We start from the raw sequence: 16,401 nt of genomic DNA on the forward strand, positions 1-16,401 counted from the left end.
GGCACCTCCACAGTGCATTATCCGTATTTTCCGAACAATTCGAAATGGTGCGTTGCACGGTGTATTAAAGAATACGAGAATAGAACAGCAGAGAATAGAGCAGTGAGTACTACTCAGTTATTAATAGCGCGCAGGAAGCCTTACCATGCAGTGGCATCAACTACCATAGCTAGATGGGTCAAAGAGGTCATGCAGGCAGCAGGTGTGAATGTGGACACGTATGGAGCTCATTCAGTGAGAGGAGCAATGGCATCGTCAGCCGCGGGAGTGTCTTTGAGTGAAATAATGCTAGCAGCAGACTGGTCAACCGATCGTACTTTTAAAGAGTTTTACTTTAAGCCAGCAGAGAGTTTGGCTGGTGCGGTGCTGGGGAAGCTTTGAACAAGCATAATGCTCGCCTCCAGTCTTGTCATAGAATGAAGATTACCCCTGCTAGATGCACAGGGAGTATTAATTCTATTAAAGACTAAGGAGGCGAGCATTAAATTCCCACCCGAGTACTGTAATGTATATAAATGTTGATGCATTATATGAGTGAGGACATTACATACACACCACCCTAAAATCTCTTATTATGTTTTCATAGGGGAAGATCAGAAGAACAGCTGAAGGCAGTGTCGTAGCTGAAGGTATCAAGAGTCCGGGAGAGCACCGGCAGTTGAGTTTAAAGTTCAGAAGACCCTCCGCACCGTTGGCGAGGATCAGTTAAGGAACATGAGTGATTGTCAGAGCGAGTAAAAGCAGAGGAGGAGCCCAGGCACAGGAAGTGGGTTGTGACTGGTGGAAAGGGCATGGACTACAGAGACTCATGGATATTGTAGTTTTGAAAAGAGAAGTTCTGTTCTACACTTTTCATGGTTTTATATATGTTTTGTTGAACTGCTGAAGAGTAGAAATAAATGAAGATGAAGCATAATGCTCGCCTCCTTAGTCTTTAATAGAATTAATACTCCCTGCGCAGCTAGCAGGGGTAATCTTCATTCTTAACCAAGGATTGGAATCTCCAGATGCCACCTGATCCAAATCCAAGTAAACAAAACTCACGCTTCCACCTAAACAAGAGAACCTCCTTTGCCTCTCCTCAAATTATAGAGTCAACCGCGCCAGATACAAACGCAATACAGTACAATACCAAATAACACACAAATGCATCACAGACGCACGTGTACTAATGTATCAAAAGACTCATGACAAATTCCCCTACAATAAAACATGTGAATAAAAGATGCATGGCAAAGATTTACAGTGACTGATTTTCTTACCTTGTCTTCTGGGCTTTTTAACAGCATTACTTATCTAGCGGCCATCTTGATATGGAAACCTGTGGCTGCAAGTTTTTCGTGTCCATGTTTTAAAAAGGAGGTTCCGAAAGCATAATTGCCCCTTGCTTGTAATGGAGGCTAATTCAGGCACTTAAACTACCAATGTACCGTGTGTACAAAAGTGGCACGCAGTGTTGCTCATAAACACATTCTGATTCCCTTGTGGGTCGAGGGCACCACCACCCTACCTCTACGTCTTCCCAATGGTCCTCCAGTTCCTGTTGTTACTGCGGGACCCCTGCCACCCATATGCACAGCCCACCCACACCCCTGCTGATGTCGCTGCTGTTCCATGTGGGGACAGCACCTCCTCTGTAACTGAGGAGACATCAACTTGCACTCACTTAATTCTTTCTTTTGTTCTTGACAAGAAACACAGTAATTCACTACAGACACCAGTTCCATGAGGGGCTTCATGTGCCACCCCATGTTGATGCTCTTAAACTGCTGTTGCAGCTCTGGTAATAGCCCCTGAACAAAAGCAGCTGGTATTTTGTTTATACCAGCCTTCAAGCGATCAAGATAATCTGAGGCGATTCATCTTTAGTGCTTCCATTTATATATTTTCACCAAAGCTGTTTTACATAGGCATACTATTAGAATTGTCTGTATCAAATTGTGCCAGGTTTGTACCAGTACTATGCCAGTCTCCCCATCCTCTGTGGGCCAGCCACTCCCAAGTCGAGCATGGATGCACCTCGGCCGGCATCATCACCTTCGTGAGCTGATTCATATCAGCCCAGAATGGGTGATAACAATAGGTTTTGGTTTTCAACTCCTCTGTGAATCTCTCTGGTTCTTCCCCAATGTCTGGAAATGTTTTAGACACATTCCACAAATCCCTAGTTGTCCATGGAGCATGCACTGGTACCAGCACCATCAATACCCACTCCTGGTAACTGTCTGTGTGGACCTTGTAATACATAGGGGCGGAGGATAAAGAAGCGCTGGTTTCTGGCCCGCCCAGGGCTTGTATTAGCATTTGGCTTTGTCCACTTGGAATAGTCACTTTTGGGGTTTACGCTTGCTGTGTGTTGGGGCTAAGTTTGCGCTGCTGCACCTGGTGCAGGCAGCATTGCGATTGTGGTTTCAATTTGCAGCCCAAAATGTCTCAATGACATCCTTTGCTTCTTCCTCTCTGTCCTTTTCCTCATCCTCCGTGTCATAACACAAAATGTGGGGGCCCCCGTGAGCCATGCTGAGCCCCCCCCCTGCAGCTCCACAATAAAGGATGGGCCACGTGACACTCTAGGCTGGCATGTTTCACCACGCATGTGCAATGCCCATGTCAATCATGCTGCTGCAGGGGCACGTGCTACACCACTAGGTGAAAGATGTCAATATGTTTTAAATCAAAGCTTAAATTATCTGTCACCTAGTGAAGGAACAAGGGGGGAGTTCCTGGCCCTTGGCACCCAAATGTACCAGCCACCAATGGCGGCTCATGAATTTTTTAATTGTAGGTGCGTTAATATTTGCAACAAATCTGCGAGAGCGACTGAGCATAACGAGGGTGCTCGAACCATCGGAAGAGGATTCAGGGGGTTTGTCTTCCCATCCCATTACATTTTTTGAATAATGGGTTAAAATTGTGCAGCGCACTTTCTGTGATAAATTGTTTACAAAGCCAGGCAGTATGCAATTTGTTTTGAAGGATAACTCATGAAAAAATCCAATAGATGCAAGTCACCAACAGTTCACAGGAGAATTTCCCAGCACACTTTCAGGATGCCTTTCTCCATAACATATGCAAGTATAAATAAAAGTCACACTGGCTGTGCCCATACATTTTCTAAATGGCTGCACTAATATATGCCAGCATCCTCATATAAGAACATATTCCATGTTTGCTTTCCACATAATACCAGTAATGATACTATAGGAAAACATGTCCAAGCTGCCTCTGGCAACATAAGTCAGTACTGCAACATAAGAACATACTCCTGTTGGCTTTGCCATTAAAAATGCCATGCCACAATAAGAAAACATGTCTAAATTGGCTGCCCAAGTGTAGGCCAGTCTAAACATGTCATAATTACACTTAAAACGCTTGCATTATCATTTGTGCCCAGTAACACATGTAATGCCAGTAATGGCTAGACTGGCTGTACCAAAATGCCAGTCTAGCCAAGTAATAACACTTACCAAGTTGTCTTTGCCCAAAAATGCAAGTAAAACATGCAATATCACTTTAAGGAAATGCCCACACTGCTCCAGTGCCCCACTGGCCCCCCCAGTGACTGACATGCACACATAATCCCATTCATACCCATTCACCCATCAATTACTCACCCATACACCTTCTCTCACATTCACTCACATGCAGACCCATAACATTCACACTGCATTCTCCACACAAACCCACTGAGTACATTCACACACACACACACTCACACCCATACATATATGCACACCATTCACATGCTCCCACGCATATATACATACATACACATCTGACATGCACACATGAATAATACATACATACACTACATTTACAAATTAAAAAAAGGCTTTCTTACCTGTTTACCTGTTTCCCGCCCAGGTTCGGATTGCCAGACTCAATGCTCAGTCTTAACTCCAGGCATCTGGCTCCTGTGCTCCATGCAGCCAAATGCAGAGCCCCCTCGTACCATGACTGGCCCTTTTATTCTATTTTACTCTGTTTTGTGCCCTCCCCATCACACAATTTGGATTTACTACCTTAACTTAAGTCTTAAGTTTTCCACACTAGTTAAGTTTCCTTTTTCGGGTTTCTACATCCGCGGACAAATGAAGGTTTCATAATTGCATGCATCTATAGGCTCCCATCCTGTGAGGGAGCTTTGACCCTTGTAGTAGAGGGACCATCCATTCCTGACGTCTGCTCGGTGCCCTGCCAAAGGAAGCCGTCAGAAGTGCCCTGGAACCATCCTGTGGCTGACCAGCTTTGTTTTTGGGCTACCGTGCTGCTGGAGTCACCATACCAAGTTTTGTCCTGAAACTTGAGGGATCCTCAGCTGGCCCTACGAGACTACCACCTGCGTAATTTCAGCATCCTAGGACCCGAGTTAGGAGGGAAAGTCTGATTGTGGCTGCTAAGTCCTTTTGCGTTGCTGTGCGCAATGACCTTAGTCCGAAATTGCTTACCTGACCCGAGTCCAGTCTTGAGAGGAGTCCTGCATCGAGTTTTGCTGCATTCTTCAATCGAGATTACTTGCAACAGTGAAAGACACCAACCGGAGATCAGCTCAAACCTGCAACCCCTGTGAATCGAGGACTGTGACTTCTAGTGTGAAAATCTATGTTGGACCATCTTCCTTTGTCCTGCCAAGTCTGGGGAAGAATCAGAGTACGCGGTTAAGTTACAAAGTTTCTTACCTACCCCTATACTCCCATTATAAGTCAATGGGCTTATAATAAACCTTACTTATAACACTTTTGGCTTTGCCATTGCTTGCTTGTGCAAGGCATCTGACTATTGGGGCTAATTTTGAGCATTAGTCTAACTTGAACTCTAACCCTAATAACCCTTCACTGGACCCCAGAGACCCTACCTGCATTTTTTCCTGCTTCCTAAATTCTGTGTAACTTTAACCTGTACTATTGGGCAAAAGGCCCCAGGCAACTTGGGACTGGACAATTTTAGTTAAGGATCATCTCTGGGGACCATACGTGCATAATACTTGTCTAACCTTTCCTTTGCAGGAGTTTATGTTGTGTATTTTGCCGTATAACAAAGTGAATGTATATATGTATTTAGTTTGCTAGTGTTGTGTGTAAGTCTACCTGCTGGTAGTCATTAGTGTGTTTTGGCCATAAATAACTGTATTTGTATACTTCTCCAGCATGGGGTCTGGCATGGATTCACATGCTCATGAATATTCCCCGTCGTCAGGCCGGGAATCCTCGGTATAGAAAAAATTCAGTATCAGTTTCGTTTCTGATCTGTCTTTCTTAGTAGTAACCAATCACTGGTCTCCGGGTCATACTGCCCCCAGCCAATGACTGCCCTCTCCCTAAGCCCCGCCCCTGGCAGCCATCCTCAGATTTTTACCGCACGTTCAAGTGTTGGGAGTCCTCGTGCTGTAGCTCTCGAGCTTTTGCTGCGTTTTGGTGCTTTTTCAGGAGATTTTTCTCATTTTTCGGTTAAATAGAGCCTCAAGCTCCACCGTTTCTACATCCGATCAACGGGGATCCGTTTCAGAGTTTTCTACGCCCCTCAAGGGTGAAGTTTTCGTCGAGTTACGCTTTTGGAGGATTCCAGAAGTTCCGAGGCCTACCCCGGATATGGCCCAGCAGAAAAGAAGCTCGACGCCCGGGAAGCTGTTTAGGACCTGCCCTGGATGCCAGCTTCAGAATGTTTTCAAGGAGGACGAGCATTCGTTATGCCTCTACTGTCTCCATGAGGACAAGACACTACACGGAGAAGGACTGTGCGTTTTGTGGGAACTTTTTGGAGCGGACCACGAAGGATCGCCACCTCCGTCTCGCCAACTGGCTGGAAGGGAAGAGCCCGTCAGGCGATAAGAAGAAAAACAAGTCCGAGCGGTCTTCTAAGTCCTGTGAGGGCGCCCCGGCGACGGGGGCCCAACAAAAGGCTAAGCACCGCGAGTCCGCGGGCACCGAGAGCGCCGAACGGTCGGGCTCCTTGGCTGCCAGGCAGGGCGCATCCTCCCCGGCGCCATCACATCCCCATTCTAAAAAGACACCGAAAGTTCCTCAGGTTTGTGGTCCAAGGGCGGCACTACCAGTTCAAGGCCCTCCCGTTCGGATTGAAGTCGGCACCCAGGGTGTTCACCAAGTGCCTTGCACCGGTGGCGGCGCAGCTGCGCCTACAGGGGATCCACGTCTACCCCTACCTGGACGACTGGCTCATCCGGGCAAGGACGAGGGAGCTCGCTGTGGAGCACACTGCGAAGACCGTCCAGCTGCTCACGGACCTGGGATTCTCCATCAACTTTCCAAAATCCCACTTGGTTCCGTCGCAAGTCGCCCTGTTTCTGGGAGCCAAGCTCGACACAGTGGTGCGGCTGGCCTCGCCGTCGGAGGAAAGGACCAGGACCATTCTGGGCAAGGTGCAGCGTCTGCTGGCCACGGACATGGCCAGGGTAAGATCTATCAAGTCCCTCCTCAGGATGATGTCCTCCTGCATTTATCTGGAGCGCCTTTGCAGGCTTCCGATGCGCCCCTTACAAGAGGACAGGATCCCTCTCAATGAGACGTTCCTTCAGGCGATCCGGTGGTGGGGTACCCGCTCCCATCTGTCGGCGGGCACGGACTTTCAGATCCCAGCTCACCAGGTGACGGTGACGACGGACGCCTCCCTGGAAGGTTGGGGAGCGCACTCCGGAGATCTTCACGCGAGAGGCCTTTGGCTCCCGGAGGAGAAGTCACTCCACATCAACATTTTGGAGCTCTGCGCAGTGTTCTGGGCCCTCAGGTCCTTTCTTCCGTCCCTCAAGGGCAAGGTGGTGAGGATCTTCATCGACAACACCACCACAATGTTCTACATCCGGAAGCAGGGCGGAACCAGGTCCCCGGCCCTATCCAAGGAAGCCCAGGATCTGTGGCATTGGGCCGTCGCCCAATGGATGTTTCCGGTGCCTCTTCATCTGGCAGGAATAAAAAACATGATCGCCGACTCACTCAGCAGGGAGCTGCGCTCGTGCCACGAGTGGGAACTACGCCAGGATCAAGTGGATCGACTCTTCCGACGATGGGGCGCACCCCAATTTGATCTCTTCGCGACGGCGACGAATTCCAAGTGCCGGAGGTTCGCCAGCAGGTTCCCCCAGCCGAGGAGCATGGGCGATGCTTTCTCGTTCCCCTGGGACGGCCTATTTCTTTATGCATTCCGTCCTCTGCCGTTGCTGCTCCGGCTCATCAACCAGCTCAAGAGGTCCCGGTGTAGGATGATCCTCATCGCACCGGCGTGGCCGAGACAGATCTGGTTCCCGTACCTTCTGGACTTGTCAACGTCCACACCAGTCAAGCTGCCGACGGACGCAGACCTTCTCTCCAGAGAAGCAGGCGCCATTTTCACCACAAACCGGAGTCGCTGAACTTGCAGGCCTGGCTCCTGCAGCACTAGAGTTTGGAGGGTACGACATCCCGGCCGACTGCAGAGAGGTTCTTGCAAAGGCCAGGGCGTCCTCAACTCGGACATAAATGGACATAATGGAAGAGGTTCTCTGTCTGGTGCCGTGCACAGAAGATTAACCCTCTGCGGATTACGGCCCCTCAAGTACTGCCGTACCTACTGTCGCTGGCCAAAGCTGGACTGGCTCACGCCTCCATCAAAATACATCTGGCTGCAATCTCCCGATATACCAGGACTACGGGAGGGGCGTCCTTGTGGTCTCATCGCCTGGTGAAAGAATTCATGAAGGGACTATTCCGATCATTCCCGCCAGTGAAGGCTCCTGCCCCGGCGTGGGAGCTTAATGTGGTGCTGACCAGGCTCATGGGGGCCCCATTCGAGCCTATGCATTCGGCGCCTCTGTAGTTTCTATCATGGAAGACAGTTTTCCTCGTGGCCATCAGCTCCGCAAGACGAGTGGGAGAGATCCAGGACCTATCTTGCAAGCCTCCATACTTGACTTTTCATGACACGAGGGTGGTGCTGAGGAGGCACCCCTCCTTTATGCCCAAAGTGCCGTCGGACTTCCACCTCAACAAGCCCTTGGTGTTGCCAGTTTTCTTTTCGTCGCCTTCGTCACCGGCCGAGAGGACTTTGCACTCGCTGGATGTAGCTAGAGCGCTGAAGTTCTACGTGGACCGCACAAAGAGTTTTCGGAAGACGTCACAACTGTTTGTGAACTTTGGGACTGTGAATCAAGGGAAGGGTCTCTCGAAGACGTCCATTTCCAGATGGCTCTCCGGCTGCATCATGCACTGTCACCGGTTGGCAACCCGACCGCTGCCCGGCCGTCCGAGAGCCCATTCGACCAGAGCGATCGCTGCTACCACGGCGTTCCTGTCTGGTGTGCCCCTGCTAGACATCTGCAGGGCTGCGACGTGGAGGTCGATGCACACCTTCACAAGATTCTACTGCATCGATCGGGACTCCAGGGAGGAGTCCAGGCTCGGCCAAGTAGTGCTGCGCAACCTGTTCGCCTAAGGTGAGCCTGGTGATGAGGTAAGAGATGCTTAATGTTGAGTTGTTGTATTGCTTAATGTTGAGCCTGTTGCCACCTCCCGTGGTTGTGCATGTTTGTACTGCTATGTATTCTCTTATTCATGAGCATGTGAATCCATGCCAGACCCCATGCTGGAGAAGGAACAAGTTACTTACCTGTAACTGTTGTTCTCCAGAATGGGTCTGGCATGGATTCACATGCGAACCCTCCCGCCTACCCCTCTGCGGCTCTTCACTTCGTCATACTACCACTTTACGTGCTACCAAATCTGAGGATGGCTGCCAGGGGCGGGGCTTAGGGAGAGGGCAGTCATTGGCTGGGGGCAGTATGAGCCGGAGACCAGGGATTGGTTACTACTAAGAAAGACAAATCAGAAGCAAAACTGATACTGATTTCTTTCTATACCGAGGATTCCCGGCCTGACGACGGGGAATATTCATGAGCATGTGAATCCATGCCAGACCCATGCTGGAGAACAACAGTTACAGGTAAGTAACTTGTTCCTTCCTGTCTAAGTGTAATCTGTGACTCCCATTGTGTGACCTCGTTGTGGACCCCTTAAAAGCTCACCACCTCTGAACATAGCCTAGGCAGCCTGTCACTGCTACCTATACTGGTTTGGCTATCCCTTCCCAGAGTTGTACCTGTCACAATATAGGTTGTCCTTCTATACATCTGTCCACCAGGCCAGAGTATAGAAAGTCAGTCCTAACAGTGGCCACCATTTCGGTTCTCAAGTGGTGGAGCAGACCTTCATTGGTGATGTTTAAAGTGTCACTGGGCATACTTGCACCCCAGGCAGAGGCTAACATCATGCCCAGACAGCCTTATGAGCTTTTATGCGCTTGCCAGCCATTCAGACCTCTCACCGCAACACATCCCCAACCATAGCTGTGGTCGCCATGTCATCCTCCCAACCATTGCTGAGGTTTGTAGTTGGATTGGAGTCCTAAGGGGCCCTTCCCCCATCTCATCTACACCTCAACAGCACAGGTTTGACCTAGTCGGAGTCTACTTGTAATTCAATGGGAGTGGCTAAACTACCACCCCAAGGTCACTTCTCAACTCTTACCCTCAGTGAGAATACCCGTTGTTTAATCTGCAGTCTGCACAAGGGGGCCCTCTACCTAGAAATCTGGGCGGTACGGGGGACGGGAGACCAACCATATACTACCTCCAGGGATTTGTTTCACATAACTTGTGGTTTTCCTTGTCTCCCAGAATTTCCAGGCCAGCACTACCGGCCCCCAGAGGTTCCTGGCCCTCACCAATATCTGTTCCCAACGTGACATTATCAAACATATTTTTGCATATTTTGGGATCTGTGAGCCAATGCTATTTGTATTTCTCTGTCAAATAGTCAAACTTCTAGGAACCTCAGCTCTTTCTCAATTGGTTCTATATCTTTCTACTGCCATAATTTCTCCACCTCTGCCTTCTTAAGGGCAAATCTCGGGTAGTATAGCTAAGTGGCAATGCGTGATGACCAACAGCAACACAGGTTCGAATCCCGAGTCCACCCTTAGAAACCTCTTTGGTATTAAGCACGTTATAAATAACTATTATAATATTATGTAATATTATATTATATAATATCCCTAAGTGCCTCCATCCCTTTATCTGATGAATATTGCTTCTAATCGTCTTTCCTGAACCACCGTTTATAAGCCCTGTAGATCTCCACCTCACGCGGAACACCATCCCATGGCCTGTTCCTACCTCCTACCTTCCCAACCCCCCCATGCATTGTGCTAGTAAATCTACCCTACTGCCTAACCCTTTTCCATCCACTGCCACCAACATTCAAAGCACCTCACTCCCACTCCCTTTATTTGTCGCTTTCTGCGCTTTCTGCCTAGTCTTAGTAGGGTTGTACACACCCGTGTACATCCCTCTATCAACTGTAAACTTTCATGCATGGTTGTCCCTCCCAGTGGCTATTTCAGCACAGTGGCTTTTGCTGCATGGCATTCCCAGAGTGGCATACACAAGGGATGCTTTCAGCCAATTTCTCTCAATCTCTGCATTGCCAATGTCCTCGCCACCTTGTCAGTGTGCACCTGGCATCTCTTAAAGGATGCCTATGTGCCACTTGGCATACACTCTAAAGAATGGCTGTTGGGAGCAGGGGTGCTCTATTCTCTGAATATAAAAGTGGTGGAACAATGTAAAGGTGGTGGAACAATACATAATTAATAGCACATGGAGCACCCCTAAATGAATACTAGTATTGATGAAGACGAGGACTTGGATTAATGAAAAGTGCCAGCGTTGGGAAATCTGGTTATTTTCTGAACTCCTTCTCATAACTACTGATTTGCACATTTGTAGGGCAAACCCTAATGTTTCTAATGTATTATGGGACATTTATCCAAGGAACTCAAACATGTGAGACATGAATTAGACATGAATTGCGTTCAACTTCACTGAACTTAATATAATATATGTTCCTGTGTATTTTATCCAGCTGTACAATGCTTTTCCACAAATCATGAAGTACGTTCCAGGATCTCACCAACGAGTTTTCAAAAATTGGGCTTTCATTAAAGAGTACGTCCAAAAGAAAATTCAGAAGCATAAGAAGGACCTGAATCCATCTGAACCGAGAGACTTCATTGACTGCTATCTCATAGAAATGGAAAAGGTAAGATGCAGCTATGTGTTTGATATGGTTTATGGTCATGCCATCGAATTTTTACCATCGAATGACCATTCCATCTAAAAAAATGCATACAAAAAATTACCATCGAATGCATGTTTTTCCTTTTTTTAAAAAAATGGGGGGTCCTCCCCTAACCCCCCATTTTTTACCCTTTAAAACCCATTATAAATAACACTAAACCCTCTACCTTGAAAAAACATGCATTCAATGCATATTTTTTCGATGCAATTTTGTCAATGGAATGCATTTGATGGTAGTGTTTTAGATGAAATGACACCATTTGATATATTGGGCCTAATTCACAGAAGCGTTTCATAATGGCAAAACCCCATTGGAAAACGCTCCGTGAATCAGGGCTTCATTAGTAGTGGTAGTAATGAAAATGCTTCTTAGGTGAAAGAACCAGGCAAAAAATAAATGATTTAAGGGGCCTCACCATATTTTAATTAAATGATATGCAGGATGCACTTACTAACACAGACTTACTAGTCGAGGAGGCGGCCCAATAGAGTTAAGCGCAGTAAACTCAGCCATAATTGATTGAGCGGTGAAGGAAACCCTTTTCCACAGAACAAGTGGCCAATGATCTTCTGACTATCTTCCCGTAGGTATTTGTATTTAAAGAGGATATGGTGTTTCGAACAGAAACACAGCATGACAATAAACAGAGCTAGGAGCAATCGCATAGGCGGGTGCTTTACACTGCGTGGTGACGTATATCTGCTACCTATGTATCATTTGAGCAATATGATGTTGATGCGAAAAAAATGGGAACACCCTTCCGGCAGAAGTTAAATTCCTGATTATACCTTGACGTGATGAGTCATTACTTGCACTCTGTGACCTCCCCTCACACACAGTATATATATATTTCTGAGGCTTGTGGAATCTGCTTAGATCACATGCTGTGCATAGGCCGACATCTAGTGGAAGCTGCAGAGTATTACAGTTTGTTTTTCGAAACTTGAAAATGGGCGTCAACTAAGGGTGTGCCAGTAATAATATCCCTAGTGTGACGTCCACTGTACCCATGATCCCTCCCGCGTGTAGGATCCTCAGATTGTTTTTTTCTGCCATACTCGTCAGAAGCATAGTTGCGGAATTCCCTGGCTTTCAGCCATTTTGTCATAATTCATCTAAAAATTTCCCGTTCTTTAAGTCCCACGTCGAAATTCCGAAGATCAACGCCGGTCCGAAGAACGAACAGCCGTTGAGACTGCACGACGGATTTGGGCCTTGCAAGGCCTCTGGCCTCGGCCCTGCAAGTAGGGAGAGTGGGGGTGGACACACACACACTCTCACACTTGTTTATTTCCTACATATACTCGCTCGCTGCCATAAAGTAACATATGGATGGGTAGATAAGCATAACACTTGTAATCTCTGCCTGCCTAGGGATCACCCCGAAGCTAATTGCAGAGCGTGTAAGCTCTTTAAAGCTAAAACACTAAAGGACCGCTCCACTAAATGTTGGGCCCATTACGCCAGGCAGTTCGAGGCCATGGAGGCGGTGGGTTCCTTCAGTGACGGCAGCAACGCCGACGTTTCGGATGGCGAGGGCACAGGGGCGTCGAAAGACACCGAAGCGCAAGTCCCCGGCCTCGGAGGATTGTCTGGCGGGACAGTTATGGGGACTACACCCGGCGACACGAGCGCTACCCACACTACTGTGCCTAAGCACACTAACCCCAGCCGAGACTCGACACGTGTGTCAAGTCATCGGAAGAAAGAGGCACAAAGAGAGCGGACCACAGAACCATTATCCTCTGGGCATTCCAGGTCGAGATCACTGCACGACACAATTCCACACGTCCACGATTGCAAAGGGTGCCTCACTCCCCAAGGTTACAGAGGTAGGGTTTGTCAGAAAACGAATCCGACCTCTACCTCCAAGCAGCACGCTTAAAGTCGACTCCGGCAGCCCTTTCCATGTCTGCCTCCAAGTCTCGACGCACAAACTCTAAGGCTACAGAACCTAGCCAAACCATCCACGAATCTCGGCTCCAGGCATCGAAAGATTCAGAGAAGGTCCAAAAATCAGGGAAACATGCCTCTATTCAGGGTGAAGGGGGAAAACAGCAGAAGAAGTCATCAGAGAAATCTTCTGTACCCCAGGCCCAGAAGGACAAGCATAAATCCTCAGATAAAGACAAATCTAAGACCCCTGACCCTGTCACTAGGCCCAAGATTGTCCCTCCCACTACACAGGATATAGGAATAGAAGAGGAACCTCAGCAAGAGGTGGTCATTCCCACTTCCAGGAAATGGAGTTTTGAGGACATCGACAGGGTGATGAGAAGAATGTCCTTTATGGCTAATTTCTATGAGAAAAACCCGGACTATTTTCTGAGTTATCAGAATACCCCTGTCACCTCTACTCCTTCAGGATCCAAAGACCCTCAGCCTCCTAGTAAGAGACCTCGGAATGAGACTCCAGCTCAGGGTCTGATTTCAGACCCACTCTCTGTGCAACCTTACCAACAGTATGCTGAAGATCCCGACATACAAATACTGGACGACCAAGCAGGGGTCGATTAGATCCACCTGTCAATGACTCACCTGTGGATATAAACCACTTCTGAATGAGGTCTTAGCTAGAGCAGCAGAGCACTTTCACATAGACACTCAAGGGGCTCAAAAAGAAAGGAACTTCACAGAAGAGATCATGGGGGACAAAAAGCCTGTTGCACAAGCCATACCAATTCTGAAGTCTATCCAATGCAGAATTGACCCCTCCCTCGTCACCCCTAATCTCACCAGGGCAGTCAACCCCAGAATTGAAAAATTATTCAGGGCCGCCCCTTCCGACCCACTTTACATAAGGGGTCAGCTTAAGCCTGACTCCTTGGTAGTTACTACCACCAGGAAAAGAGTGGGGACACCTCTAGCATCATCTGAAACTCCCCCAGACAAGGAGAGCCAGAAAATATATGGTCTAGGAAGGAAAAGTGGCTTCCACTTCCACTCACCAGGCAAGAATTGCAACTACTACCACTCTGCTGGCAAGTTATAATTGTCACCAACGGGAACAAGTAGCTGCCCTCATTGCCTCCGCACCAGAACCACTAAAGGGCCAGTTAGCCAAGATTGCGTCGGAGGGTAGATCCGTGTCCGGGTGCATTCTGAAAGTGACTTTTGACACAGCAGACAATGCAGGCTGGCTCATTGCAGAGAGCACTGTCATCAAGAGACAGGCTTGGCTGAGACAGTCAGGGTTCAAACCCGAGACTCAGGCTACTCTTATCGACATGCCGGTAGAACCGAATGTCTTCTTTGGGAAAGAGGTAGAGGAGGCACTCAAAACTGCCAAAGAAGAATATGATACCCTAAGGTCCCTGGGACAATTAAATAACAAACCCACGAACCAAAGAGGGAACAATAATTTTCGCCGATCACACGGCCAAAATTCCCAGAGGGGTACTAATTACTCACAGGGGCAGGGTACATCTTGGGGTGGCAACCAACAGACTACCCAAGGTTACGCCAGAGGTAACAAGAGGGGCCGTGGTAGAGGGAGAGGCAGCCCAGGTAGAGGCGGTACGCCACCCAGCAAACAGTGACGCTCCGCTCAGGGTCCCTTCCCATACATCCCCAGTAGGGGGGCTTATTTCCACCTTCACCCAGGCATGGAAAGGGATCACATCGGACAGATGGGTGCTGTCCACAGTGTCCGTGGGATACTGCATCAAACTGTTGGAGCGTCCCCGCAACCACCCTCCAAGACAAAAAATACACTCCCTGGACCACCCAAAGATCTTCCTCTAGGAAATCGTCAATCTTCTCGCAAAGGACGCGATAGAACTCGTCCCGGGCAACCAGGTAAACAAGGGTATTTATTCAACTTACTTCCTTGTGCCAAAAAAAAGATCTGACAATGCACCCAGTATTAGACTTACGCCCTGCAAACAAGTATGTCAAGTCCTAAAAATTTCGCATTACTACACTCCAAGAGGTAATCCCCCTCCTAAAAAGAGGAGATTACATGGCAACATGCCTATTTTCATATTTCCGTGTTCCCAGCGCACAGAAGATTCTTGCGCTTCAAGGTGGACGGTCATCACTACCAGTTCAAGGTGCTGCCCTTCGGTATAGCCTCGGCTCCAAGAGTATTCACCAAGGTACTGGCGGCACACCTACGCAGGGAGGCAAACCCAGTGTACCCTTACCTGGACGACTGGTTCATCACGGGGGAGACCCCAGTAATTTGCAGATCCAACACCCAAAGAATGATCGACCTCCTCTTCGAACTGGGTTTCTCAATCAACGAGAAAAAATCAAGCCTGGTGCCAAGCACCTCCAAACAGTTCCTAGGAGCTGTCATAAACACTCAAGAGGGGTTGGCCTTTCCATCAGAGGAAAGAATTCGGAATCTACTACTGCAAATTCCTCAATATCAGTCCGGTCGCCAGATAAGGGTGCACAAAGCAATGTGTTTGCTAGGCATGATGGCGTCATGTATTTACCTGGTTCCCCACGCGCGCCTGCATATGCGACCCATGCAGGAATGGTTGGCGAAACAGTGGTCTCAGGCAAGTGGTCAGTGGGACGATCTAGTAGTCGTTTCGCCAACACTGGTACAAAGTCTTCACTGGTGGACAAGAGAGAACCTGTCAAAGGGAAAACCCTTTTATGATCCAGAGATACAGGCGGTAGTCACTACGGACGCATCCCTGTCGGGGTGGGGAGCTCACCTCCTTCACCACACAGCGCAGGGTCTCTGGTCTCACACAGTGGCCAAGAATCACATCAATCTGCTAGAACTTCTGCCGGTCTTCAGAGTGCTTCAAGCGTTCGAACCCCACCTGTTCAACCTGTCAGTGCAGATCTTAACAGACAGCACGACTGTGATGTTTACATAAACAAACAAGGGGGCACTCGTTCGCCAAATCTGTCCAGGCTTGCCCAGAGAATTTGGACATGGGCACTCAGACCGAACATTTACCTGTCATCTCAACATGTTCCAGGGGATCTCAATTCACTAGCAGACGCTTTGAGTAGAGATCCCCTCCCGGAAGAACGCGAATGGTGTCTACATGAAGAAGTCGTAGAGGATCTCTTCTCACAGTGGGGTTTCTCCACTATAGACCTATTCGCCATATGCGAAAAAAGACAATGCCCAGGATTCGCATCCAGGTTCCCCCAGTCAGGCTCCAAGGGGAACGCTCTATGGATGAACTGGTCAGGGATGTTTGCCTATGCTTTTCCACCAACCCCTCTGATGAGGAAGGTGGTCAACAAGATGCACAGGGAATCGATGACGCTCATCCTAGTTGCTCCCATGTGGGCGAGACAACCATGG

The 16,401-nt window shown here is 48.5% G+C and overlaps 1 protein-coding gene across 1 annotated transcript in view; it reads left to right on the plus strand.

Annotated features, from left to right (window-relative positions):
* LOC138545458 (cytochrome P450 2J2-like) overlaps positions 1-16,401 on the plus strand; it is a 794,499-nt gene that overhangs the window by 477,782 nt on the left and 300,316 nt on the right. The window contains exon 5 of the mRNA XM_069642070.1: positions 10,908-11,084. Within this exon, the coding sequence (XP_069498171.1) occupies positions 10,908-11,084 (177 nt within the window). The remainder of the gene's footprint in view (positions 1-10,907; positions 11,085-16,401) is intronic.

This window comes from Ambystoma mexicanum, chromosome 1q (assembly GCF_040938575.1).
Source record: "Ambystoma mexicanum isolate Mex_15411 chromosome 1q, UKY_AmexF1_1, whole genome shotgun sequence".
NCBI classification, from domain to species: domain Eukaryota; kingdom Metazoa; phylum Chordata; class Amphibia; order Caudata; family Ambystomatidae; genus Ambystoma; species Ambystoma mexicanum.